The sequence below is a fragment of the Corylus avellana genome, chromosome ca1 (genome assembly GCF_901000735.1).
Source record: "Corylus avellana chromosome ca1, CavTom2PMs-1.0".
Lineage (NCBI taxonomy): Eukaryota > Viridiplantae > Streptophyta > Magnoliopsida > Fagales > Betulaceae > Corylus > Corylus avellana.
In genome coordinates, this window is record NC_081541.1 from 4,227,436 (window position 1) to 4,253,804 (window position 26,369).

Sequence of the window (26,369 nt, forward strand, 5' to 3'; positions counted from 1 at the left end):
TAGGGGTTACTGGGGAGGAGGAGATCAGGCTTTGACAAGGTCAATCTTCAAGACTCCATAGATTTGACTCCATAGATCTGGCTGGTGAAACGTTGAAGGAGATAATCCACGATGGGGGAGAAGCGGCCAAAAAGGGGTGGAAGATGCAGCTTTTGTTTAGTGAGGGTTAAGATAGATCTAGAGCAAGCTCTAGAGAGATAGGAGTTCTCTCCCGAAGAGAGAAACCTAGCAAAAAGAAAGGCATAAAACTGAAAAAAAGAAAAAAAAAGAAAAAAGAAAAAAAAAAAGAGAGCACTGACAACTGGTTTTTTCGTTCAAGGAGAGAACATAGCTCTTTTTTTTTTTTTTTTTTTTTTTTGAGAAAGGTAAATGTTATTTAATATGCTATTATACGATTGTCGTATACTGAAATGACGTAATAACGTGATAGTGAAAATCGGCTATTAATTTTTTAAAACAAAATGTATGACTATTTTCTTCCAAAAAAAAAAAAAAAAATCAATTAAAAAAAGTTAAAGACCACTAAAATATGCAGCTTGAGCTAACTTCAATTACTCATGTTGTCCAAGACAAAATGGATAAATACCTAGAGAAAAACACATTTTTATTAGATTTTTTTTTTCTTTGTAAATCACTCCATCCTCCCCAAATTAGATTTTCGGATTTGATATACTGCCATCTAAAACAAATTTTACAAGCAATGTGCACGTCGTTAATTTAATAGTACAACTGGAATACATTTCACTTTTAGAGTTTCAAAACAAGTTTTGTAATAAAAATTGATATTTCAAAGCAATATACACTTCATTAATTTAATCTTTCGATATAAATAAGTGGTTAATATTTGAATAATTGTATCAAATACAATATCACAACAATTAACTCCTTAAAACATTGATGGTGTAGGACAAAAGGTGCCGAAAAAGCTAAAAAAGGAATTGATTCTGATCTAAGTCAAGCACTTTTGTAGTTTGTATCGGAGAATTGTTGAGATAAAATAATTCTATGATCTAGCAAAGCAGAAAATAGCATCATAGAAATAACATAAGACATCAAGATTTAAGTGGTTTAGTTTATTAAGTCTACAAACGATTCATAGTAAATTTATTAGCAAAAGGTGGAGTACAATGAGTAGTACAACTAAACCACTCAAATCCAAAAGCCTCAATACACTTAAGCTCACACTCGCACGTAAAAGGGAATTGAATACTAAAGAGAAAAAAATAAAAATAATAAAATTACAAAATTTAGCTAATGTAAGTTTCAATACTATGAACTTAAATTTTTGTTGTTTCGTTGAATATATTTAAAAATTAAGAAGTTAACATGTTATACTAACTATAACAATTACCGCGAGAATGGTAGTAAAAACTTAGTGATAGAGGGAGGTGAACGTGGTTTTCCCTAGTATTAAAGATAATGACGATGATGTGAAGAGTAAGGATGAATGGAATGCAAATAATAATATTGATAAAACTTGTGCAATAGTACTTTTTTTTGTCTAATAAGAATTTTTTTTTTTTTTTTTTTTTTTTTTCTATAGAATTTGAATTTTCAAAAAGTATAGGTTTAAAAGTTCAAAAAAGTTTTAAATAATTTGTTTTTGAGAATTTTAAAATAATTTTCTTTATCACCACAAACAAGGTAAATAAATTCGTTTAAAATTTATGAATAGTAAAACAATAAACAGTTATACAAGACATCAAGATTTAAGTGGTTCGGCTTAACAAGCTTATATCTACTGGCGAAAACAATCCATGAGAAATTTACTAACAAAAAGATGAAATACAAATAAAACCACTCGAACCAAAAAGCTCCAATACACCCAAGTTCACAAACACGAAAAAGAGAATCAAATACAAAAGATTCTCCAAGAGCTTGCTATCCCTCTCTTTTTTTCTCCTCACAAAAAGGAGCTACTGCCCCCACACGGAGCTGCGCACACACTCGGCCCAAATGACACAGAAGGTGAGCCTTCAATATACATAGACAAAAGGCAGCCAAGTGCTTAATGGTGAAGTAATGAAAGTACTTCACAGTGAAGTAAATTTCTAAGGCTAAGAAGAATGCTTCTCCATGAAGCATTCTCGCAATAGACAAAATACACCACATAACAGCAACCAATAGAAAGAACAAAAGCTGGGGCCCACGTAAGACTTGAACAAGTTACTTTCCAATCGATCCGAATCCATCTCCCATTTTGCTTAAAACTTAAGCGGTTAAGCATGTGTAGTTTGGACAAAAGGTGGGCCCAGCCCACTACGCCACATCGATACGAATACGATCGTCCTTTTCCCCATCTCCCATTTGATTAAAAAAAAAACTCAAACGCGCGCTACGCTCCCGCGTCCGCTTCAGGGCACTGGTCGTCTCACTCACTCACACTCTCCCTGTACGATTACGGTAAAAAGAGAACGGAGAAAGAGAAAAAAGAGAAGATTCTCTCTCGTAGGAACTACTTTCCCGAGAAAAAGAAGATTCTCTCTCCCTCTTTAATTTGATATCCTTGGTGTTATATTATATATAGCATCTGCGTATTTTCTGGCAAAGCCAACGTTCTGAACCAAACAGGAGACGCAACACCATGTGGCCAAAGATCGCTGGTGGCGTGATCTTGTACGGTCTGGCAGAGGCATACAACTGGTACAGCGACGACGTTTTGGTGGAGGAATCCTCTAAATATAATTCCCTCTTCGCAGTCGCAAATAGGTATTTTACTTAAAGAGAAGACTTTCTTATTTTCTCGATCTTAGTAGTCCTAGTCCGTTTGGTTGCTGAGAAAATGCGAGTCAAATAAGAGAAGGTGAAGATGTGATTTCTTTTTGACTTCTTGTTCTTTTCGTTGTTTGGGCTGGGAAAACTAACGCTATTGGTTTCTCATTGTGTATAGGCTGACCAGCTGAAACAGCAGAAAATACGAGATTCGATTTTTTTTGTCTTTTTTGTTTTCTTCTCCTTCTTTCCCGCATTTTCTCGGCATCCGGATAGCGAGTATGCTTCTCTAATTTTTTTTTTTTGAAAAACATTGTAGGCTTGAAAAGGTTTTTGGTGGAAATGCGTATGTGGGGCTTCGAATTCCGGACGCCGACACCGTTTCAAGACAGGATATCGACATTGTTCTTGTTACCGAAGGGTAAGATTTTCCACTTACTGAACTTGACTTTTCTGAATAATTTTTGTATTTTCCATGGTTGGCTGATGAGAAAATGTTGGAAAATATAAGGATATGAAAAGAAAAAAATAAAATAATATATATATATAAAAGGAGAAGCCTATATGCTTAGGAATCTATTTTCTCTTGTGCTTCAATTTATTGTTTTTTTATTACTTAATGCATCAATTATTACAGGAAGGCAGTGGTGATATCTGTTAAGGATATATCGGGAATTGCAGCAGTGTTTTCGGATTGCTGGGTTATTGTAGAACCCATTAAAGGCACAGAAGAGCGTCTTCCTAATCCTGTAAGTTCAAATTCTAGTTTCTTTGGTTACTGAATTCAACATTCTTTAGCTAGCATGTCTATCACGTGAAAGATGCCCAAAAATATTGTGTATTGCAGCTAGCCATACGGAGCTATAGCATGGGGTTGTAACTTGTTTCGTGAGAGTGATTTGGATTGCTGTCCTTTTAATTACGTTTATGATCGGCCGATTTGGTGTTTAAAACCAGTGTACGATATAAAATTTGGTTGGGTAGTTTTGTCCTTGGTATTAAGAGTCAAATTTCTTCATAATGGTCAAGTAAAAACGTACAGGGATGGAGTCATAGATTTATATCCGGGATGGGGCCAAAATATGAATAAATATATAAACATAGGGAAGCCAAAGTATAAATCAAAAAATATATTAAAATTAAATATTAAATATAAAAAATAAAATTAATATATAGTTAGTATTAAGAACAAAATAATCAAAAGAAAACAAACAAACAAAATAATTAGGGAAAATTATAGTTTACCCCTCCAAAGTTGACAGCGTTTTTCAATTTGAACACTAAAGTTTCAATTTTTGCAATCTACCCCCCAAAGTTTCAAATTTTACAATTTGACCAATTGTATCCAAAACTTCTCATATTGCCAATAATTTTCATTTTCTATTTTTTTTTTAAAAAAATTGGAGTGGCTATTTGGCTATCTGGCCATTTTTGCACCCCCCCACCCCTCCAATTTTTTTTCATAAAAAAAAAAAAAAAAATTATGGGCAATATAGGAATTTTGGAATAATATTGGTCGAATTGAAAAAAAAAAAAAAATTTCTTCTTAATTTTGTAGATAATGGGAATCTAGAAGGATGTGACTTGGTTGCCTGTTTTTCCACCAAATGTTCTTGCAACTGGCTCTATAAATTTTTATATTTCAGGTAGTGGAGACTAAAAGGAAAGCTTCAATTCTTAAATCATATCTTGACCTGAAAGGAGTTGCTCTGCCAGAAGGATATTTTTCTTGCTATGTTGTACTGCCTAAACCGAACTTACGGTATGCATTGAAATTTCCCTGACGGTGTTGTTATTTGATTACGCATCTAATTGAATTTTGAAATGTACTTGTATGGTCTAGCTATCAATGACCTGGTACTAGCTAGTGCTTTTATGATTTGTCCGCAATATGTGGTCTGTGCTTTATTACTATTAGTTTTTTTTCCAGTCATAATTTCATTGGCCAAGGAAATTGTGTGAGAAAGTTTGCTTTGCTGTTGGTTAATATGCGATTAGTGCTCATTTCTTGAGCTTCTCTCAGAGCATTTTGAGGCTTTGACTTGTGGGTGTGGTTAATCAGACAGGAATATTTGCACATTCATCTTTGTGTTGTTTTCTTCTAAAGGCTTTGGAGATTGCAAGCATTTGCCGCTTACAGCGTCTTAGCAGAATTTATAGATAAAGTGGTGCTTAGGTTGGAAGCTGATTGAAATTTTCATAAATGAAGTTTCTTAGAATTTAGTTCACTAGTAATCCCCTAGTCACTCTGCTATTCCGAAAAATAACTAGTAGCTCGCTTGAGTGTACGTGTACTAATTGTATAAGTTTCTGCTAATACTATACCATTAGCTAAATATATAAAGATGTATTCTTTTTTTTTTCTTTTTTTTTCCCCTTGTAGGATCATTTATTCAGGCATTTTTCCATCTGAAGTCATTACCTATGACCAATGGGAACAACTGAAACCAGAACAAATTAAAAAAAGTATGTTTTCTGGTTGCGCTGAAGGTGCCTTTCGTGGAAGGGAAGAGATGCAACGGTCTATACATCAGAAGTTTGATTTCATCCTTAGCACAGCTCCAATGTGGGATAGGTGTGTTGTTATCTGTGCCTTAAACATTACATATGTATACATATTGTCTGCATGTTCCTATATTTTGTGTGTAATGTCAAGTCTTGGTGGATAATAATTAAACTATGCCCTAGACATCTTAATTGCCAGGATGCTTGAGCCTGCCTTTGCTTTTGATGCATGATAGGATTTTATTTTGACTACTTAAAATTCATGTGATATGGTAGAGACGAAAACCAAGAATGAGTTAAACATATGTCGAGTAGATGCTAGTTCATGATGCAACGAACACGGTGTAGAAAATTACTAATGAGCTACTGCCTATAAAGGTTTGGCTATCAATTAAATATGATGGAGATGCTGCTTATGTTGGAAACCTTGTTCAAGGCAAGGGATGGGATTGGAAATTGGTCGGAGCGCGCGGTTGTTTATATGGTAATATGTTCAGTTGTCGTGTATTTCTATGGCTTGTGTTGTGTTACTGGCATGAAAGCTCAACCTAATTGTATGTGCTGACAAAGGTCCTAGCAACTATGTACCATAGAAGTTAAATGGTATTGTCTGGCTGAGAAAACATTTCCAGTTGTTTCTTCCATCCACTTTCCATATGAGTTGTTGAACAGTATCGAGTCCATTGCATGGCTGGTCCCAATAATAGAAAAAGAAAAAAGCATTGGCTGGGCAGAATTACTTTTTTTGTGTATGCATCTTGTGTTTTATAGAATTTTTTTTTTTTTTTTTTTTTTTTTTTTTTAAGATATAGAAAATTTATTAAAAAACGTAAATCGACCCAAAGTACGTACATAGGCGCCTATTTGAGGGCTGCGAATCTAATGTCCTTTGTTTAAAATCCTCATTGAGTTCTCTCTCAAATTGAGCCGTATAGCTTTTGTTCTTAATTTTTTCCCCTCGAATCTTGTAGATCTTGTTCACTTTTTAGACTTTAGACACCATTCGGGTGGTTTTTTTTTTTTTTTTCGTGTACTCACTTTGCCTTTCCTTATAATAAATTTTTATTCATCAAAAAGGTTGGGTGGGGTCGATCAACTCAACCCACTCTTAAGGTGATATGAGTAAAAATGTTAAATATTTGGTTAAAAGAAATAGCGAACTTCTGAGTTGACAGAATTTTTTTATTTTTTATTTTTTTTATTACCATATAGTCTACAGATAATTGGTTTTGGTGCTATTACTTGTGTTATTATTGTTTCATTGCAAGTTTTTTATTTTCTTTTCTTTTTTCGATTGGTCATATTAGTTAATAAAGCTATTAATCCGTTGATTTCTTAGTTTCTTAAGCATGTTTCTCAACATATTATGGGGCAAATATATAGTGCATGTGCATGAGTGAGAAGACATCTCAATCCTAAATACCCTGCTGTGGTTGATGGATTCAGGCAGGCACTTTGGTTGGGCTTGAGCTGCCCTTCAACCATCGCATCCAACCCAAGTTGCTGCACTAGAAGAATAAGTGGTCAAATGCATGATCATATTTCCATTCATCGCCCATTTTTTAGATGGTTGTCAAACAGTTTCTAAATATTTCTGCAGGTTGGAGCTTAAAGGAAATAAATATGTCCTAGGGGAATTTCGTGATTTCTACGGAAATCAAGAAGAGATCCAGACACTGAAAAAAATAAAAAGATCAAAAGTTAGTCACCTGCAGATCGTCCCAAAAACGAGCATCTTTGGACTTGGTAATTTCCCAAGCATTTAATGCAATTTTTGCTTATTTTGTGGACAGTTATGCCAGAATATTATATTGAAAAATCTGATATTTTGAGGAACCAGAAACTGAAAGATAGAGAAAATGGAGAGGAGAGGAGAGTAATGCATGCTAGGAATTATTATTTTTTTTTCGCCCTATAACTGTCGCACAATGTTGATACGACAATTCCAACCAACCCTTAGATCAATTATTGTTTGTTTTAAAAAAAAATCAAGAGTTAATTAATACTATCATGTCAGCATTATGGAGTAGTTATGTAATAAAATGTGGTAAAATATCATGTAGTTGATCTACTATATGAGGGAGAGTTTGTCCAATTAGCATCAATAAAGCCTTCCACTCTTTTGTGTTCCTAGTAATTGCAATATCATTATAGGAATCAACATGGTATTTATTAATAAAGATATAGAATTTAAGCTTATTGCAATATATTGGTAAAGCGAAACATTCTATTCAAAGTGGGATTCTTGTGAATTTGTAGCTAAAGTATGCCTTTTGAGGCATCACAGGAATCAATATATTTTAATAAAGAATCTCTAATTGTTTCTAAGAACGTTGATGTATTGTCTGTTTTATAGAACACATAATCATAACCGTAATGTGACTGTTAAATTGTAGGGAATGTTTATAAATATTTTATCAGTGACAATGTGACATAACAAAGGAAAATTACAGTACTTGTGCACAAACACTCACCTCTTAGATGCTGATTGCTGAAGTGTTTTCTCACGTATATTTTCCTTTAACATTCATATGATTTATTCAAGTTTCCATGGGTGGATTGCAGAGGGCCCAACGCTCAAAGTTTTGTACTCTTGTCGAGATTGTCAGGGTGAAGGGGGTTCGGCTTCTGAGAGGAAGGAAATTATTGTAAGTTCGAGTATCCACGTTCTCTTTCAGCCAAAGAATTGGGCTAAAATCTGTTGTTTGAAGCTCTCTTCGCTGGTCTCTCTGTCACTGAGTACCTGAACAAGTCTTAAGCCTCTGCTAAACATAAGTTAACATTACTGCAGCTTGGAAAAGGTGAGTCTTTATTATGCATAAGAATAAGATATTGAACAATGAATTTATAAGCTCCTGTACCCCCAGAAAGTGGGGATTGGTTGTATATTTATAATCCAAACACTAATACATCTTTAGCTTCAACATTATGTTACACTTGAATTCCGATCTTTCTTCTTGTAACATGTCAAATTTTTTTTTTTTTTTTTTAATGCAATGTGGGTGGATTGTATATATTGTTGTGGAGATTGAATCTAATATATATCTCTGGATAGAAGTGTAAAAGAATAGGTTAGAATACTTTTCGCATCTGAGCATGCATCCTAGTGTTAGATCTATCGTATGCATATGGTGTGGGTCCAACACGGGTTATTTTAGAGTCCCGTTCAGCGAAAAAGTGTGTTTTTTAAACAAAATTACATAAAGTATTTCATTTGGAATTGCATTTGAACGAAAAAAGGTGGCGGTTTTGAACGTTTTCAATAAAAACGTACAATTTTAAAGGTCAACCCACAATTTTATCAAGCATTAACTATATTTTGAAATTATTATTTTTTCAAAATTGAACGTTTAAAAGCCGCCAAACCAAACTAAGAGTGAATATGAACCCGTTATTCATTCCACTGAAATGATTTTCATTGACTCTTTAATTTGTTCTTAACAAAATTTTTGTACTTAAAGAAATGCAATGCACCTAGGATACATGATCACTACCTCTTGCCAAGCCAATTTGTTGTAAATATGGTGTATATATATGGTGATGATGACGACGTAGTATACCAAGTGTCTTGTAGTATGTTTGAGTTTCTCAAAAATCAATGTTTGAGTTCTTAGGTTAATGGAAGGGTAATGACCGCCTAGAATATTAAAGAAAATATGTGTATTTCACATGTTAGAGGACATTTGGCATTTATTAGAGTTGATTTGAGGAAATTAATTTTCTATTGTTGATTGTTTTATTCTTAGATGAAATTCTATTATTAAAAAGGAAAAGTATGCATTCCTTTCGAATTATTAGGCAATGTCTCCCTTAAACTATCAGAAATTTGTAATGTACGAAAATAATCAAATAATAATAATAAAGTTAAGGGCCTTCACCCTAAGGAGAAGTGAGTGAAGGTCGCTTTCATCCCATCACCCCTCTATGAGAGGGTGGGATGCACCTCTACCTCTTACTTCACATGTGGGGCGGAGTTGCCTTCACTCACTCATGTTCTTTCAAATGTGACTCGGCTTTTAAAATTATAATTGAATTTAAGATTATCATTATTACTCATGTTTGAATTAAAATTGAGATACTGTTGCAAGTCTTAGTAATTTTAAAAGTCAAGTTGCATTTAGGAGGACATAATGATGATTATTTCTTGCCTCCTAACATTACTCCTCTTTCTTAGGAGTTGGAAAGGGGTTGGAATCGAAGCCTGCACCACTCTTTATTGCCTTTAGTGAAGAGGCTCATTTGATGGTACATTGAAAAACGTCACTAGAATTGGTGTACAAGCTTTAGGGTTGAAATTGAAATGCATAATTATTTATTTTTTTTTTTTTTGTAAAAAGAAGAGAAAGATCGTTCCACTTATTGTAATTGAATAGAGTTTTATGGTCGGTTAGTGACCCCTAAATGTAGAAGGCGTCCTTGAAGTGATCTCGTAGTTCCTACGAGTGGAAGATAGAATCTTCTTGGCGAAGCTGCAGATCAATCAGCTCACTATCATATATCCACCATTAATTTTTGAAGTTTCTTGTTGCTTATCCTCTTTTGATAGACTCTTGTATCCTCCAAACTGCAAGAAAAAAAAATAATTAACATTAATACTAATCCCAAGATGTAACGTAATTAGTTGGAGATCATTTAATACAATAACTCCTTGAGGTGACTCTTTAGTTTAGGCTTTTTTGCGTAAATCTTGTCTTATTGCTACCTCCAAAAAGTTGTTGAAATGGAAGTTTCAGTGTTAATGGCGATTGCTACTTGATGACCATTTATTAATTACAACTCACAGCAACCTAAACATCATTCTCACTTATTGAAAGTCTAGGGTATTCCAATAATGCAATAGCTATTTTATGAGCCATTCATTTAAAATAAATGATCCAAATTGCGAGAACAATAAAAGAGAAAGAATTGTGGCTTGCTTGCTAGGTGACTACTGAGTAGCATAATCACCCCAACTCAGCCTTTAGGGTGATTAATTATTCCTTTTGTCACTGGAGTGGCTCAACTTTCTTCAAAGGTCGGCTTAAGGTGGTTGAACCATCTTAATAGCCAAAAGGATGGTTGGACCATCCCAACTGCACTTCTCTCTTTTTTTCTTTTTTATATGCTGTCATAATTTGAACTGTTTATTTTAAATGAACGGTCCAAATAAGAGTTATTGCTACTAGTAGAATCTCTATCCCACTTATTTATGACATTGACATTTGACACCCTATAGAAGCAAAAGTCTCATTCTCAAGAGGTAACTCAATTGATTGAGACCACGCCTAATGAAATGAAGATTACTAGTTCGAATCTCCCTCTTATGCGGACATGTTAAAAAAAAATAATAAGGTCTTGAAATTAATAATTATTTACCAACCTTTGAGGAGTTGAAGATTCAGAGGGTGGCAGTAACATGTGGGCAAGCTTAGCGGCATCTTTGTTGCAATTGATGACGTGGTTGAAGCAAATATATCGTCCATAGGATGATACGTCTTCAAGGACGCAGATGTGCGCGTCTACGATGAACCTGAGATCCACAGTAACAAATACACCATCCGTGTACATCTCAGCTGCTCCTTTCAAATATGGGTCTGTGATTTTTAGATCAGGACCCATTAGAAGCCCACCGTTTATGGACACCATGTTCACTCCTCGGTCCATGGCTAGGGCCCATGCTGTCTTCTCGGCTAGGGTCTTCGATAGAGCATGCCACAGCTGTTCAAGTGCATATTTTTATTAATTTATAAAAATAAAGATACTTCAAATTATTGTTGAATTATATTTTTTAAGAGGAAGCTTTTACTATAAATTTTTTATAAATTAATGTGATAGTTCATATAACACTTGTTACGTAAGTCACTAAATAATTAAATTTACTTGTCAATATTTATTTCTTAATTTTTTTAAAAAAATTGGGGTCTTACAACTTTTATTATAAATTGATAAAAATAATTAAGCTCTTTTACCTAGGGCTAGCAAAACGTGTTCGCGTGTTGGGTTCGTGTCCGTCCTGATTATGACCCGACACATTTAAGCCCAACCTGAACATGACACGGTCTATAAACGAGTAATACGACATGAACCCGCTTATATAAATGGGTCGTAATCGTGTCGTATTACCCGTTTACAAATCGACCTGACTTGACATGAATGTGAACTCATTATAGTTTTTAACCGTTTATAGCCATACCCTTTTTTTTAAAAAAAATTTTAAATCAAGTCTTTCCTCTCTGCTTTCTAAACAAGGGAGGCAGAATTAGAGGTTTTTTTGATAGGGTTGAGCTTTTTGGTTTAGACGTTTAATGAAGAAAAAAAAAAGGGGTCAAATGTGTCAAGCCACGAACCCGGTGGGTTGACACTACACGACACGTTTACTAAATGTGTTGTAAACGGGTCATCCATTTATAACTCGAACTCGTTTAAGCCCAGTTAACCCTAACCCCAATTTTACGTGTCGTATTCGTGTTGGGTTCGCATGTTGACAGCCCTACTTTTACCCTTATGAAAAGTAATGAGTGAAAAAGCTTAATCATTTCATCAATTATGGACGGTTACATGTATGGTTTGTAATAAATTTCTGCCACCTAAGTAATTAACAATGCTCTAATCTTGTTTACTCATGTGACACAACGTGGCGTAAGATTGTGGTAAAAACATATATAGTATCTTGAATATTTTCTAGTTTTTAAACTGTAATTCATAAAATAGAGAAAAAGTTAATACTTTTAAAATTTAGGGTTTGACCTTAATTTCAACTCCACCTTAATTATATTACACTCATATATATACATGTATATATACCCACATAAAATTTGTATAAATTAAATTTCGAGATGTCTAAAATAGCCATATATATATACACACAAATATACATGCATGTAAAATCCACTTCAAAGAATATATATATAAAATCCTTGGTACCTTGTATTTTCTACAAAGATTTACGTCGCTCCAACGTCTTTCATCAACTTCAGACGACATCGTATCACGGCCGTCTCTCCATATAACGGCCGTGACGGAGGACGTAAAGACAACCTTGTCTATGGTGTCTGTTTGTGCGCACGCCTCCAACACATTATGAGCTGCCCTAACCTCCGCCTCTGCCATAAATTCCTGCACCAAATACACCGCAAGATTAATGACGTCCATGAAGCACAGCTGTTTAATTTTGCAGAAGTACCTTTATTTTTATGTATTTTAATTTTCAATTACCCAATTGTACGTACTTGCTCTTATTTAAGTTGATGTTTTTTTTTTTTTTTTCACTTGTCTACACAAGAAGGGAAGATAAATTCGAACTAATGACTTTCGTTTTATTAGGCGTGGTCTTAGTCGATTGAACTACTTCTTAGGACTTAAGTTAATGGTCTTAGCTAGTTGTCATAACTATTTACCAACTTATTCATCAGTTTGACCCGAAAAAAAATTGTTCTAACGAGTATATATATATTTTAAAATAAAAACTAGAGTATAAAAAGTATTTAGATGGATTATATATATTGCTCTATATCATAAGTTAATAAAAAATGCTTGAGGTATTATAGTTTTTAAATTAGTTTTTTATTTTTTATATAAATTTATGTGATAGTTTACATGAATATATGTGGTACAATACGTGCGGAAAAATTAACATAACAATCCACCTATCATAATATTTATTTATGAAAAATGATAGATACGTAGCTTTGACCCAACTTTTCTCTCTATGTGGTCATTTAAAAATAACCCAAAATAAAAAATTTTCTAATAACATCCTATATGGTCCTTTTTTATTTGGTATTTTTTTAAAATTACTTAATATATATATATATATATATATATAAATAATAATAACTACACGAGAAAAGTTGTGTCAACAAGTTATATATATAATATCCAACTTTCTAAAGATAGGGAAGGAGGAAGAGTAGTATAGAGGGAAGTATAGAAGACATACATCATAGGTGGGCTGATCCGGTGGAGGCTCAAAAGTGTAGAACAAAGCGGAGCATCCCTTCAAAGCATCCAGTATGCTGTGGTAGTCCAGATGGTCCGAATGAAAAACCCTTAATTTCTTATGCTCTTCGAAAGATTGCAACTCGCCTGCAAAAAATAGTAATTATATTTAATCATTTAAATTAAAAATAGAGCCCAAAAAGGATGCAAAAAACAGTAACAAGGAACCATGGTTTTGGACAGCAGCGTGGACAGTGTAGCCTCGATGCAGGAGGTGTTGCACAAGGGCGGAGCCTAGGCGGCCGGAGGCATCCAAAACGCAAACTGTCTTTGCGTTTTGGTTGAAAGAAGCCGGAGCCATGGGAGATGACACGTACGCACGCGGAGGAAGAGCTGGCAGCTCCAAGGTCAAGGAAACTAAATGATGCGTGTTTTGTATTTATAAGAGAAAGAATTAACGGAGAGAGCATTGAAAGAGTGCGGTTAGAATATGGTTGGGAAGATGGTGGTTAAAGAAATGGACGGGAAGATTGGCACGTAAGTATCAGTACAATCTGTATAGGATAGCGGTTTTAATAAGTCTGATTTTAAAAATTATATTTTTGAAATCGTTACAATTTGTGATATCTTTTAAAAACGTAAATTATTTTCGAAATTGCAATCCCAAATACATCCTAAAACAGTTGTCATAATCCCATTAAAAAATATTAATTTGATGGGCGGAAGAGATACCTGTGTCAAACGGCCTATTCATTGAGTTTATACCACGAGATTAATTGTTAAAGTCGAGTATTCATTTAATTGTATACTCGAAGTTTACTCGATAGAGATGATCTGCCTTCCACGTCATGGAAAACAGGTACGTGTATTATTGCTGAGTTGGGGTTGATAATTATGAGAGTAGATCCAGTTGACAAATGGGACTTGCCAGAGATCTGCTAGCTGTTCCAGTTGACGTATAATTGAAGGTAGAACAACAAGACTACGTTTATGAAGTCAACCTTCTTGTCCCCTTATAGATGCAATTAGGTTTGCTTCTTTATTTTTTTAAATGTTATTTTTTCATACTTTTATACATATTTATTTTATATGTTTTTTAATTTATAGAATTGAAGTGTGGATCCCATAACATATATATACGCAAACAGTAAATGACATATACTACATTTTTATTTTTCAATACTAACGTAATAGTCCTAATTATTATTTTTAAGTTTTTTATTTTTATTTTTTAAAATAGACAAATCCTTAGATTGGTTTCGAATTCAAAGTTTTTCTTAGATTCTTATTCTATAATTTTTAAAAGCAGAAACTTCATTTAATTCTCTTAAGCTTTTATTGTATTTGCAATCACTCTCTTGAATTTTAAAAACACTCCCTTAAATTTTAAATTTTTTTAATTTAGTGTTTTTAAGTTTAAAAACCTTCATCTTAGATGTCAATTTATTTTCTTGAAATTTTGTATTCGTGTGTGCAAGCAAGTGATGTTACATTGCCACTAAAGTTCATTGTGGCCCAAAATCTGTTTACAAAGAGACTAATGGCCGTTTAGCTTGAGGAATAGATCATTGAAATAGAACGGTTATTTATATGTAATAGTTATTCTTTTGTTTGGTAGGAATTTATTCATGAGAATAGTAATTATTCTCACGGGAATGACTAATCTCATACACACATGAATAACTATTTATCTAAAAAATGAGTGAAATAACTATTCCTTCCAAAAAATCCCTTATTATTTTTTTATTTTATTTTAACCCTAAAATTTATTTTTTATTAAAAAAAGAAAAGAAAATGAAAACCTAGAATTTAAGGGGTGGCCAACCACCCACTGGCAGGACATGGGGGTGGTCGCACCACCCCCAGAGCACCTTGGGGTGGACCCCCTAGGTGCCTCGGGGGTGGTGTGACCACCCCCATGCGCACCACCCCAATGTCATGCTAGGGGTGGCCAGCCACTCCAATGGGGTTGCCGGCCACCCCTGCAATTTTAGGTATATATATATTTTTTTAATAGTTGTTCATTTTTTTAACGGAATACTCAATTTGCGAACCAAACAAGCCCTAAAAGAGTATTGGCCTAATTAAGTTCAAAATGTACAAAAAGAGCAGCACCAAGCCCATCTAGAATGGCACCTTCGAGGTTCATAAAACGGGTCCATTCTAGACCCGGACAAGAAAGTATATATGTCAATTTAATAGTTTAAATAAATAAAAAATTCTTTCAATTCAGTTAAAAAAAAAAAAAAAAAAAAAAAACTTTGCTCAGCTAAAATTTGTTCGTGCTTAAAATAAAATTAGACTTTGAGGCCCAATTGTTTTGAATAAGTGAGATGGACACTCTAAACTGTCCAAATCAGACGAGCCTTGCAGCCCATTCAAATCGTGAAATATGGAAAATTCATTCTAGGCATTTCAATCTGGATCGGATACAGGCCCGGCTCATTTACACCCGTCCTTTGTTTGACCCAACATGCCCTTTTTCTACCTTTCTGTCTCTCTGATACGACAGTAGACATAAAACATATTGGTTCAGGTAGTGGGTGTAAGTGTTTTTGATTCGGTTGATTGGCATCCCTAAATTCAATCGTAAACGAAAGAGAGAAGGATGATGAGGAACATAGTCCTCAAGCGATTCCTCCAAAGCTCCAGCTCTTTCACTCGCTCCCCCTCCTCAAGATCCAACCCTTTCCTCCTCTCCTCTCGATGTGTCAGTCTCTCTCTCTCTCACATTCTCTCTATGTATATATATGTTTCCATATGTTTATGTATGGATGTGTTATATGAACTTTTTTATTGTCATTTGATGCTGGAAATGTTGTTTTTCCTTCTTCTTGTTCTTCTTTTTGACAATTTTTATTTATTTATTTTTTGGTTTTGGTTCAAGATTTCATGTGGGGAGCTGAAACTGTACATGCTTGGTGATTATTTTTATGATTTGGATGATTATCTTTGGTTTTTAGATTGTGGGTGTGGCAGACTGAGCTGTATTTAACAATTATAAACTTTGGTTGGATGATGGGAGTGACATTTTTGGAAATGTGAGTTTAGGGTGTTGTAGTTTGGACCGAAATTCGGATTATCATTCTTTGATTAGTTTAATGTGAGCGAGTTTTTAAAATTGGCATGGAGAAGGAAACTGAGGAATTACAGTTTTTCTGAATACAACATGAGTAATGAAGGGGGACTGTGTAGCCAAGTGGCTGTAGAGACTAGGCTTGGACACCTAAGGAGGAGGATAGAGGAGGTTAAAGGGTCTCCTGGAGTGGGTTTCAGGAAAAAAAGAGATCATAAATGTTTTGGAAGGGTTTAAGGAAGTTGGATAGGCTTTTATATGTGGAACTGGAGATTGTTGACTTTTCAACCCAATGTTTTGTGTGAGGGTTCCATCGAATTTTCTTCCTAGATTGTTGAAGTGAAGAATGGGTTGGTGGTGAATAGTTTCTGTGGATACAAAGATGTGCATTGGAATCCCATTCTTCGAGAAGGCTGCAGCATCTGGAGTTGAAGTTGGTTGTGACATTATTTGAGTAGCCTTGTCCTCTTAGGGTGACCACTGGCCAGGGAAGTGGAAAAGAGTGTTAGGCTTTAATTACAGGATTCTTTTTCCCCAGTGCATGCTCAAGCAATGGTAGGATTTTTGTTTCTGGTGGGTTTTGCTTTCCATGGTGGCCAATCCTTTTGAGGACTGTGGTCTGTGAAATTCACTTCTCATATGCATATAATCCCACCAGTAACAATTAACATTCGATATCTAGTAATTTTCTACTCATATTTGATATTTTCATATCTAGCTGAGTTTTTAATAGAGTAATAACGATATGTCTTAGTGTTAGCTAAATTGGAAGATGAAAATTGACTACAAAAGGGCTGATGTGGATGATATCTTGGCTGAGACATCATTGTTGACATGGAAACTTGTATATTTCTCGATTAATACCAGGAGGTATTGGGTTATATGTTCATCATTGCCAAAGGTTTTGAACCATATTATCAAGTAATTAGAACAAACAGAATGCCAAAGTTTGCAAATGTCTTAATTTTTATTTATAACCCCAAAAAAATTGAGTAAGTGCTTCTAATTTTATTAGAACACTCAACTGACTTTTAATTTTCAATCCATCATCTAATTATCCAGATTGTTAAGCTGTTGTCAATTATGTTTTCAGCTGTATTATGTCCATATTATGATGGTTTTTCCTCTTGTTACCTTCTGAGCCATGTGTCATCATGAGTTTCTATTTTTACATTTTAAGATGATATTGGACATAAATTTCTTGGGAATTTGCTTCTGCAAAATGTGGGTGTGTTTGATATATCTTTGATGTGGAGAAGGTTAGATCTAGTCATATGGTAGTACTGCTAGACTTCAGTGTATGTGTTGTGTCGTACATGTTTGATTGACGTCTTATCACATGTCTTTCATTTTCTTTGTTAACCAAACATGATTGGACTAGACTTCATCTGACATTATCACTGTTGTTGGAGTTTTGCAGTATGCGGTTTCTACCCCACTTGCTGAGGATGAAGCTGAAACAGTAGTATTTCCAAGGTGATGCATTACCTGATGACTTAAAAATATCATTGATACTTTGCTGAAATTAGCCCTGAGTTTTTAGTTTTTGACAAGTGGGATTTGCTGTGTGCATGTATACACCCATGTGTAATAAACTGATCATTTATGACTATTCTGGTTGACGAACAAACCTAATTAATATAATTGCTCGTACAACTGTCATCGAATCCTTGTCGTTTACATTATGACGAGCTTATGCAAGCTTCAAGCTGGCTAAGATGGAATTCTGCTATGGTAGATCAATTTTTGCTAATATAATTGAGTATTTGGAGGCTTGACCGTAGTCCCTAATGGGTTGCTAATGCCAGAGATTCCATCTTTCAGATAACATCAGTTTGGTTTGGTTAGGTATTGTAACTTGTAAGGTTTGGCAGCAAAAACTCCTCAAGTTGGTATATATTGGAATGTGCAATTGTTTCCTCAAGAACCTGAGAATATCCGTTACCATATCAATTATAAATGCAAAAAATTGAAGACCCAAAAATAAATTGGAACCACTGTGTATGAAGAAGGATTAATAGTCAGAAACGCTGTAGAACAAGATTGTTCCCCTCTTTAGGTGCTTAGAGGAAAGTAAAGATGTTTGATCATCTATCACTCCGACTACAGTGACACTGATACTAGTGTTTGGAAGAGATTTGAATCTTTGCAAGCGAAGAATCTTGACAAGGCCATAATAGAATATTCTTACTAATTCTTAGTCTTCGTCTTTTTTATTTTTCTTATACTGAATAAATAATTTATTGAAAGAAAAAGGTAAAGCCCTCATGCACGAAAAGTATACAGGAGAGGCAAACACTCTACAAGCATCTAAAAGATTCTAACTTTGTTGACATGTATATCGTTGGCCTCTTAGTTTGAGGTTTGTGTTAGACTCTTGGCTATGAGATTTCATTTGCATGTAGTACACATAAATTGTAAGGTAGCGAACTGTATATGATGTAAACACCTTTAGATGTGCTTTGAAAGTGGTGGGAATTGCATTCTTGTTATATGTTGCTCAAGCCTTCTTAAATGCAGGGAGGGCCCTGGATTTTCCTATGGTCTTAACTGGGCTTTAGCTGGCAAAGGTGTTATTGTGAAGGACAAAGCTTTTCAAAACTTGAAACCTTCTGAACTAAAACAAAAGGGTGCAACCATTGCAGGTAGAGTTGATCATATTCATTTCTAATCCTACCTATTGATAACTCTGATTTACCCCGATTTTTTTCTTGTTAGCGTCCTTGTCAGGACTTCCAGTTCATGTTAGAGGAAGTATTGTTGGAGGAGCTTCAGAACTTTCCAAGGGACAATTTGGCAAACTTTTGAAACAGGCATGTTTTAGCTTCTGGCTTTGATATCCTCTTCTTTATTGGCTCTCTCTATTATTTGTTTATACTGTTCTATTTATATGAGATGGACATAACTTTTAAGAATATCAAGAACTTATTTAAATTTGATAGAATGTGAGATTTTTTTTCTTCCAGTTTTACCTGATGCATATTATGCAAATTTTTTTGCAAGGTGTTTTTGTTGTTTTATATACATGACCTGGACTTAATTTTGAAGAATATCAAGAATTGTTAGAATGTGAAGAATAATTTTTTTTTTTTTTTTTTTTTTGATAAGGCATGGTCAAAAGTCAAAATTGGAAAAAACTGAAGAATAATTTGTTTAGTTGTACTTAATGCACATTATTCTTTTTGCAAGGCCTGCAACTTCCTACCTTGAAAAGAGCATTTCTGGGAGAGTTTTCAACTTCAATGAAATGCCAGTTCGAAACTCTCTCTCTCTCTCTGTGTCACAGCTGAATGCACGAGAATGTTGCATCCGATGTGAACAATAAGTTGGGTTCAATTATGTATGATCATCCTTTATTACTAAAGCACCACAAAGTACAATTTCCTTGTAGAAAGTTCTGTTTATTACTCCTCCCTAGTGAGGTACTAGTGGCTTAGCCATAGAGGTTCCATGGTTCATCCTAAGTTTTGTTTCTGTATGGGAAAGAAATATATTTATGGTACGTTCTATTTTAATATATGCAATCTAGCACCACTTTCACCATCCTGGGTTAGACTTGTCTGGGTTGACCATGTGTAGAAACTTGTTTTCTTTTTAATATCTTGATACTGGTTACAACAGTGCTCGATGTTTATTTTATTTATCGAATATTACACGGTTTTATCAGGTTACAAGTCACATATCATCCATCTCAAATGTTTTTGTTCATGATGGGGCCATTGGTTCATCGCCAAAATGTGATGCAAAAGTTCGTGTAATAAGTGATAGTCCTGCTGCTGTATTATCACTTTCAAATGTTCTTTGGAAGACGCCGACTCGTGCAGTTTCACATGATTCTTGTCCTTTGACCGTATATGTTGCTACCTCTATAAGGTACTCTTTGCCAGTTTTTATTCATAATTCATTATGGTATACTCGCTCTCAGCACTTGGTTTTGTAATGCAAAATGTCTGATCTTGCTTCGTGAGTGCTTGGGTGTGCCTAGGCTAACTTTTGTAACTAGAGCTAGTGGGGATTTAAATTTTATTGATTTAAGTGCTTCCTAAGTAATTTGGGTGCTTTCCTCATTCACTTATTTGTTGACGAAATGCTTGATGCTTGTGAGGTTAGGCTAATGATTGAGAGCCTACTTGGTTTTGTACATAAAAAGTTGTGCCAAGCATAAATGAGTCCGTTTGGTAAAAAACTTAAAGTCCTTAAAAAAATACTGATATGTCAGGTTAAGCCACGTGCTGGTTTTACAAAAATCATAATATAAAGAGACATGCAAATTTAATATCTGAAAAAATGGTAAAATTAATATAAACATTGTACTTTTGAAGTGCAGGTCAGATGTCTTTATATGTGTTTGTCCTTTAGAAATTAGCATGTGATTTGACATACTACATCAATTATGAGGACATGTATATAAATGAATGTGTCACATTAGCAATTGCTGTTCGCACGGTCATGAAAAGATAGGATAAGAATCAGATGAACATGTTTTTAAAATTTAAGGATTAAATGGAAACAATCAATCGTGTAGGGAATTGAAATCTGACACATAGTTTAGGGATCACAATTGTATTTGGACCTTGTAATTATTATATTGTTAGCAACATATTTTGACTCATTAATTTGCTAATAAGAATTTGTCACACTTAGTCTATAATTGAAATCAATTGATCTTTGTCCTATTTAAGGAATGCCCCACTTCTGCACTCAAAATATCTTGTATTTTACTCCTCCGGTCTACATGGAACAAAGTAAGAATAAGAATTTTCTAGAGCAACTTCCTTTAATGGACCGCATTATGGTCGAACTCCACTGCAAGATCATGTAGGGAAAAAAAGTATTACACAAGATATTCCAAATTTTCACTGAATTATTTCCTAATGCCTTATGTTTGCCATCCCAGACATTTGGCAACAAGGCATAATATGTTCTCTTTATCCTTTCTAGTTGCCTATTTTGCATTATTTTTGAAATTTTGAAGTTAATGCCATAGCAAGGTTTCTTAAGGTATTCTTTGTGCTGATTCTTCTCTGGTATGCCACTAAGGCAGGGTGTTTGTGGAAACTGCTGTGTCATTTGTGGAACCATGTTACTTTATTAATCTCTTAGTGACCTATTAGAAGCACCTACCTAATTGTGTTACCCAATTTGGGTTTTTGACCCCTCAGCTTTTGTGGATTTCTTGACAATGATCGTTGTTAACTTATCAAAAACACTTACCCAATTCTGTTTTTCCAATTTTGACTTTTGACCATGCAGTCCAGGGGTGGGGGACAATATTGGTCTGGGATCTAAAGGAAATAAGGGATTTGTAGCTGCTGATATTGAGCGATCATCACTCATTTTATGTGGTAAAGCGTTCTCAGATACAAATGGAATTAAAGAAGCACTAGCTGCCTTGTCTGGACCTATCATATCTTCACGGGGAGGCCTTCCTCTACCTGCCAGGTAATGCTCTCCAATTTTTACACATTGTTATAATTCTAGTTTGTATGCAATTTTTTATTTACAACTGGAGTTGCAAATTTCAGGCTCCTAGTGTCGGGTGATTCTGTGATTCTTTTATTTGCTCCTGAAGAAACCATTCAGAGCTGTGCAGATTCCTTGGTTTCTGCAGATGCAGGTGTAATTCTTTCTTCTCAAGGTGTTGCACCATATTTTCAAAGTGGAAAATCTGGTGGCTTGAGTTTATTCAAATTGCCAGCTGCTGTTGTCCTTGCATCTTCTGATAGGTAACAAAACAATGTAAAGGTTCTTTGGTCCCTTTACTCAATGATTTGGATAAAAATATGGCTTTCTCCATGGCTCTTCTGTCCCAAATGATTCTTGTCTCATGCATAGATACCTAGGTAGTGTGCTGTTGATTGGACGGTTAGGTTGTTTTTGATGTGCACTCTTGAATTTTGTTGTTTTCCAATCATTATTTTTCAAGAAATTTATTATGAGCCAAAAAGCAAGCATGTATTTATACTGAATAAAATAAAAAACTTTATTTGAGATTGTCTCAATAACTTCTCGGATAATTATGGTGAAATGGCACACTATCTGTGATCTCTTCATCTTTTTTCTCTCTTTTTCATTTCTATTTCGCCTTATATTTGATAGCTAGAGTGAAAATGAGCTATACACAGGGACATAGTCCTCCTACATACCCGTTAAAGGCCCACACTGCTGAAAGAGGCTGTGATTCATTCCCAAATCTCTTATGCAACCATCTGGAGAAGCTATGAGCATTTTTATTTCTTAATATTTTCTTCTCTGGTACAATTTTAAAATGCCGATGACATGGAAATTCTCTGTAAAATGATGTAATGTTGCCTTCAGACCAAATGATTGTTACCTGAACCCCACAATTCCAAACACCTATGATGGGTTGAAACGATGAGCTCATTCTGTATGTGAGAAAGCCTGTTTTCATCGTTGATCTAATCACTTCAGAAGAAATGATCTCAAAATACCTAGCTTCAACTTGGTAAGCTGAAGTAAGGGATTGGAATTATTGCTCGACTCCCTTGGTGATTAGTTTTAATATTTTTTTTTGTACTGTTTTCTCCGCCTAATTAGGCGCTTCTTCTGTATACTTCTAGAGTACCTGAGTTGCACTTTGCGCTTTTAATGATATTTCGATTACTTATTAAAAAAAAAAACTATTGCTTGAGAAGTAAGTTGATCCACCTTTAGTCATAAAGATAATCATTCTAATTAGATCAGGGATGGCCTAGCGGGGGGTTACCCTTATTTGGTAATGCCAAAGAGAGGGGGAAAGAGAAAAGAAATGTATGTCTAATTGGAGATGGTGACTTTGTCTGTCAAAGGTTTTGAGTTAAGTAATTGATACGACAGATAAATAGGTCTAACCCTTTATCCATTTGGAGGGACGAATATTTGATTTTAAAGGCTTTGTTCTATTGTCTTTCTTCATTTTTTTAGCCAGAATAAAGGTGGGGAAGCAGTTTGTAGTCATGTCATTTGGTGATTATTCTGTCTTTATGTCTTGTATGTTAAACTTATTTTTTCTTTAGAAAAACTCTAATTAAATATTTTGCAAAATTTTTAGGACTAAGGGGATATGAAATTCATTTATATTACAATTCATATGTGCTACTTTCTTTCATGTTATTTATTTTTCCTATTACAAATTGGCCTGTGTAACATGTTCCTTTCTGTTGAAGCAGTTCTGGAGTTATCCCTTCTGTCTCAAGGCTCTCTCCTGGTCAGGCAGCATATCATTTCCTAGCAGGCTATCAAAATGGGAAGTTCACACCTGCATACAGCAAGGGTCCTTCATCTACCGACCCATTGGAACTTGCAAAGGCTTTTCTGTCCAAGGTCACATCTTAAACTTTCTCATATAGTGCAGACATTATATTGTCCAATTTAGATTAATTATCGTTATTTTGGTTATGTTGATAAGGACTAATTTGGCTTTTACACTGTTGCTGCAGTTGCAAGAGAACCAAATCTCATCCTTCCTCATTAATGTCAACGAGGGAGAAAAGAGCATAACTGGTAAGTAAAAGAAGCAGGATGAGTTTGAACTATCTCATGGATAGGAGCCACCCTTTTAATTGAGTGTTTTTTTAGTAGCGCTATCTGATCAATTCTGTAAATGACAGTCCTTTGTTTTTTTCTTCTCTTTCCTCTCCAAATATGAGAATTGATTGTTAAGTGGTTTTCTTGTTTTTTTTTTTTTTTTTTTCCTTTGGCTGCCTCTGTGGTCAAAGTACAGCTGAATCTGAATCTTCTTATTGTGGGATGGGAAGGATATAATATTTGGTTATATTATAGTTATGTGCAGTGCTTCAGAAGTTGTGTTAGAGTCTAACTTCTCATCTTTTGATTGTCGTTAGACTTCCCCATGGGATTAGACATTTTTTGTGGGTTTAAAGTTCTATATATGCAGTCTGTTCCCTTATGTGGTTGTTGTACTGCCCCCCACCCTGGGAATATGGCTTCTGAAAGCTTTGTCCAGCACTTTATTACCTTGGACATATCATGATTCTCTTTCCCTTCTAATACATATAAGTACATATGACATCATTACTGTAAAACAAATAAAGTCATTGCCTCTTATCCTCCTTTGTTTTCCAACTGAGTCAACTCTCTGGTAATGCATAGAGATTTTTCACAATGTGGTATCGTTTACCGAATTTTCAGGCAAGGATCTCGTAAAGTTGGTGGAATCAACTCTGTCCAAGAACATCCCTACGTTTCAAGCAAAAGGTAGCTCTTTGATTATTATTTTTTTCCCTGCTTTTTAATTCTCAAGGAAGTTATACTTGGTGGATTGACATATAATATCTTTTGAAGGTGGAGATCTTCAAGAAAAGTACAAGAGCTTTTTATCAGGAAAATTTCAAGAACTACCTGAGGAATTCTCATTCTGAGAAGGTGAAATCCTTTTGTCTTTGTATTGCTTGTTTTTGTCCTCAGGTCACCAAAGTAAGCTCTTTTTCATGAAGCTATACCTCTAATCATATGTATGATTTTTGCTTCCTCACATAGTGTCTGGTGTCGAGTACCAGAAGCTGAAATAAATTATCCTGTTGTATATCTTCTGACTTGTATTGGTTCCCTCTTTTCCCAAGTTTAGTGAAAGGACTTTCTGAACTTTTATTCAAGGATATGATCATTTTGGTTGAAATTCTGAACATAAACGACACTTGAGACTTTCTTGACACTGTTGCAACTAGAGAAACTTAATACACTTTCTGGATGAGGATGAACTGACAATAAATTAGAACTGGTTTCGTGGAATTCGCTCCCCCGAACTTGGAGAGCATGTCGTATGGAAGAGTAATGTTATATATTACACTTTCATTCCACTTAAATGAAATGATGTGGCAGTGATCGTTAGTTTTGGAATTTATTTATTTATTTTTTTCAATACGGACTGATAAGTACTGACACATTAACTCATTGGGATAAAGATGTATATAACATTATTCTATATTGCAGTTATATCTTTAAAATTTACTGGGGTATTCTATTACGTAAATTTCGTTAAATATCAACTATTAACTTCAAAATAAATGGTTAAAATTTTGTCACATCAATATTTATCACTTTTACCAACTCAGTATTCTTAATAAGTATAGATATGGCAAAATTTCAACTCTTTAATTTGAAAGCAATGGTTGAGATTTGAAGAAATTTGTATCGTAGAATATAATAACTTTATAAGATCTAGATATCGAGGAAACTAATGTTTGTCATAAATATTGATATACTTTTGACATATCAATTACAAGTTCAATAATAAGCCTTGAATTTCAAAAAATTATATTATATAAAAATATTTTAAAAAAGGGGCAAGTATAAAATAAATTCCTAAGTAAACGTGTCATTACATATCACTACCGCGTGGCCGGACCATATACCCCCACTATTGGGGTGCGATTGATGGCCTTCTCAATCAACTCTTTGCTATACATCACCGGCTTCATCAACATGTACTCCAAGTGCGACCAATTGGAAGATGTTGTTTTGGTTTACAATCGCCAAACTCATGATCTTAATGCGTTTGCCTGTAACTCAATCATGTATAGGTTTGTTTTAAATGGGCTCCCCCAACTTTTTTTTTTTAATATAGATTTTACAAAATTTCTTTACTAATAAAGTAAACAACAAATTATTATTTTTATTTGACATGGCATTGACAAACGTTACTAATTTGGATGAAAAATATACATAATGACCCAATTGAAACTTGCCAAAAAAAATGAAGGAGCCAATTTTAAAAATTGAGAGTAATTTGTTATGACGAGTTTATTCAAAATATATATATTTTTTTTAGTTACCCAAAAAAAACATGTATATAATATTACAATAATTGAACGAGTAATGTTATATACTGTATTCTTAATCATTTAGATTAATTTAGCAGTACCGATTAGTTATTGTAAAGAAAATAAAATTAAAAGTCGATAAATATTACCACATCATCAACGTAATGAAAAAAGTGAAACAGAATGTAATATATAATAAGACAGTTTAGCAAATAGTTATGAAATAGGGCATGGTATAAAGCTTTACTTGAAAAAGTTACCCGTCAAGTTGAATTTTTCGTCTAACTTTTGCCTGAACCCTAATTTGCTTGAGTAATATTATAAGTCTTCTTAAAGTCATCCCAAATGTGGTGTGACTTTTAAAATTACTGTTGAAT

General features: G+C 34.3%; 3 protein-coding genes across 5 annotated transcripts; 2 read left to right on the forward strand and 1 right to left on the reverse strand.

The window, feature by feature from the left end:
• Positions 1-2,348: 2,348 nt before the first annotated feature.
• Positions 2,349-9,542, forward strand: LOC132186822 (uncharacterized). 3 transcript variants are annotated; one of them, XR_009440775.1, is made up of 8 exons: positions 2,349-2,709; positions 3,032-3,133; positions 3,350-3,461; positions 4,359-4,474; positions 5,096-5,287; positions 6,818-6,963; positions 7,783-8,018; positions 9,392-9,542. XR_009440775.1 is itself a non-coding variant. In XM_059600913.1 (7 exons), the coding sequence occupies exons 1-7, from the start codon at positions 2,585-2,587 to the stop codon at positions 7,962-7,964; spliced, it is 975 nt and encodes a 324-aa protein (XP_059456896.1). In that variant the 5' UTR covers positions 2,349-2,584; the 3' UTR covers positions 7,965-8,180. The 3 variants fall into 3 exon arrangements, 2 of the variants coding, with proteins under 2 accessions (XP_059456896.1, XP_059456908.1); XM_059600913.1 differs by lacking the exon at positions 9,392-9,542 and having other exon boundaries at positions 7,783-8,180; XM_059600925.1 differs by lacking the exons at positions 6,818-6,963; positions 7,783-8,018; positions 9,392-9,542 and adding an exon at positions 6,664-6,811.
• On the reverse strand, positions 9,406-13,551 carry LOC132186838 (cinnamoyl-CoA reductase-like SNL6). The gene is made up of 5 exons (XM_059600936.1): positions 13,363-13,551; positions 13,136-13,281; positions 12,121-12,312; positions 10,577-10,914; positions 9,406-9,781 (listed from the first exon to the last, which is right to left on the reverse strand). The coding sequence occupies exons 1-5, from the start codon at positions 13,493-13,495 to the stop codon at positions 9,709-9,711; spliced, it is 882 nt and encodes a 293-aa protein (XP_059456919.1). The 5' UTR covers positions 13,496-13,551; the 3' UTR covers positions 9,406-9,708.
• A 2,101-nt stretch (positions 13,552-15,652) lies between these two features.
• LOC132167222 (uncharacterized) lies at positions 15,653-24,825 on the forward strand. Its single transcript, XM_059578128.1, has 11 exons — positions 15,653-15,844; positions 17,631-17,686; positions 18,731-18,855; positions 18,929-19,023; positions 19,878-20,083; positions 21,464-21,652; positions 21,736-21,936; positions 23,380-23,533; positions 23,650-23,713; positions 24,362-24,427; positions 24,515-24,825. Exons 1-11 carry the CDS (start codon positions 15,743-15,745, stop codon positions 24,589-24,591), a joined length of 1,335 nt encoding a protein of 444 aa, XP_059434111.1. The 5' UTR covers positions 15,653-15,742; the 3' UTR covers positions 24,592-24,825.
• The last annotated feature ends 1,544 nt before the right edge of the window (positions 24,826-26,369 follow it).

What these genes read in the sequence shown, in the direction of transcription:
- LOC132167222 (XM_059578128.1), top strand. Translation starts at nt 15,743, where the DNA reads ATGATGAGGAACATAGTCCTCAAGCGATTCCTCCAAAGCTCCAGCTCT. An exon ending in GAAACAGTAGTATTTCCAAG is followed by an intron (nt 17,687 to 18,730) that starts GTGATGCATTAC and finishes TCTTAAATGCAG; the next exon opens with GGAGGGCCCTGGATTTTCCT. An exon ending in TATGTTGCTACCTCTATAAG is followed by an intron (nt 20,084 to 21,463) that starts GTACTCTTTGCC and finishes TTGACCATGCAG; the next exon opens with TCCAGGGGTGGGGGACAATA.
- LOC132186822 (XM_059600913.1), top strand. Translation starts at nt 2,585, where the DNA reads ATGTGGCCAAAGATCGCTGGTGGCGTGATCTTGTACGGTCTGGCAGAG. An exon ending in CTGCCTAAACCGAACTTACG is followed by an intron (nt 4,475 to 5,095) that starts GTATGCATTGAA and finishes TTCCCCTTGTAG; the next exon opens with GATCATTTATTCAGGCATTT. An exon ending in ACAGCTCCAATGTGGGATAG is followed by an intron (nt 5,288 to 6,817) that starts GTGTGTTGTTAT and finishes ATATTTCTGCAG; the next exon opens with GTTGGAGCTTAAAGGAAATA.
- LOC132186838 (XM_059600936.1), bottom strand. Translation starts at nt 13,495, where the DNA reads ATGGCTCCGGCTTCTTTCAACCAAAACGCAAAGACAGTTTGCGTTTTG. An exon ending in CGGATCAGCCCACCTATGAT is followed by an intron (nt 12,313 to 13,135) that starts GTATGTCTTCTA and finishes TATTTGGTGCAG; the next exon opens with GAATTTATGGCAGAGGCGGA. An exon ending in GAATCTTCAACTCCTCAAAG is followed by an intron (nt 9,782 to 10,576) that starts GTTGGTAAATAA and finishes TTTTTCTTGCAG; the next exon opens with TTTGGAGGATACAAGAGTCT.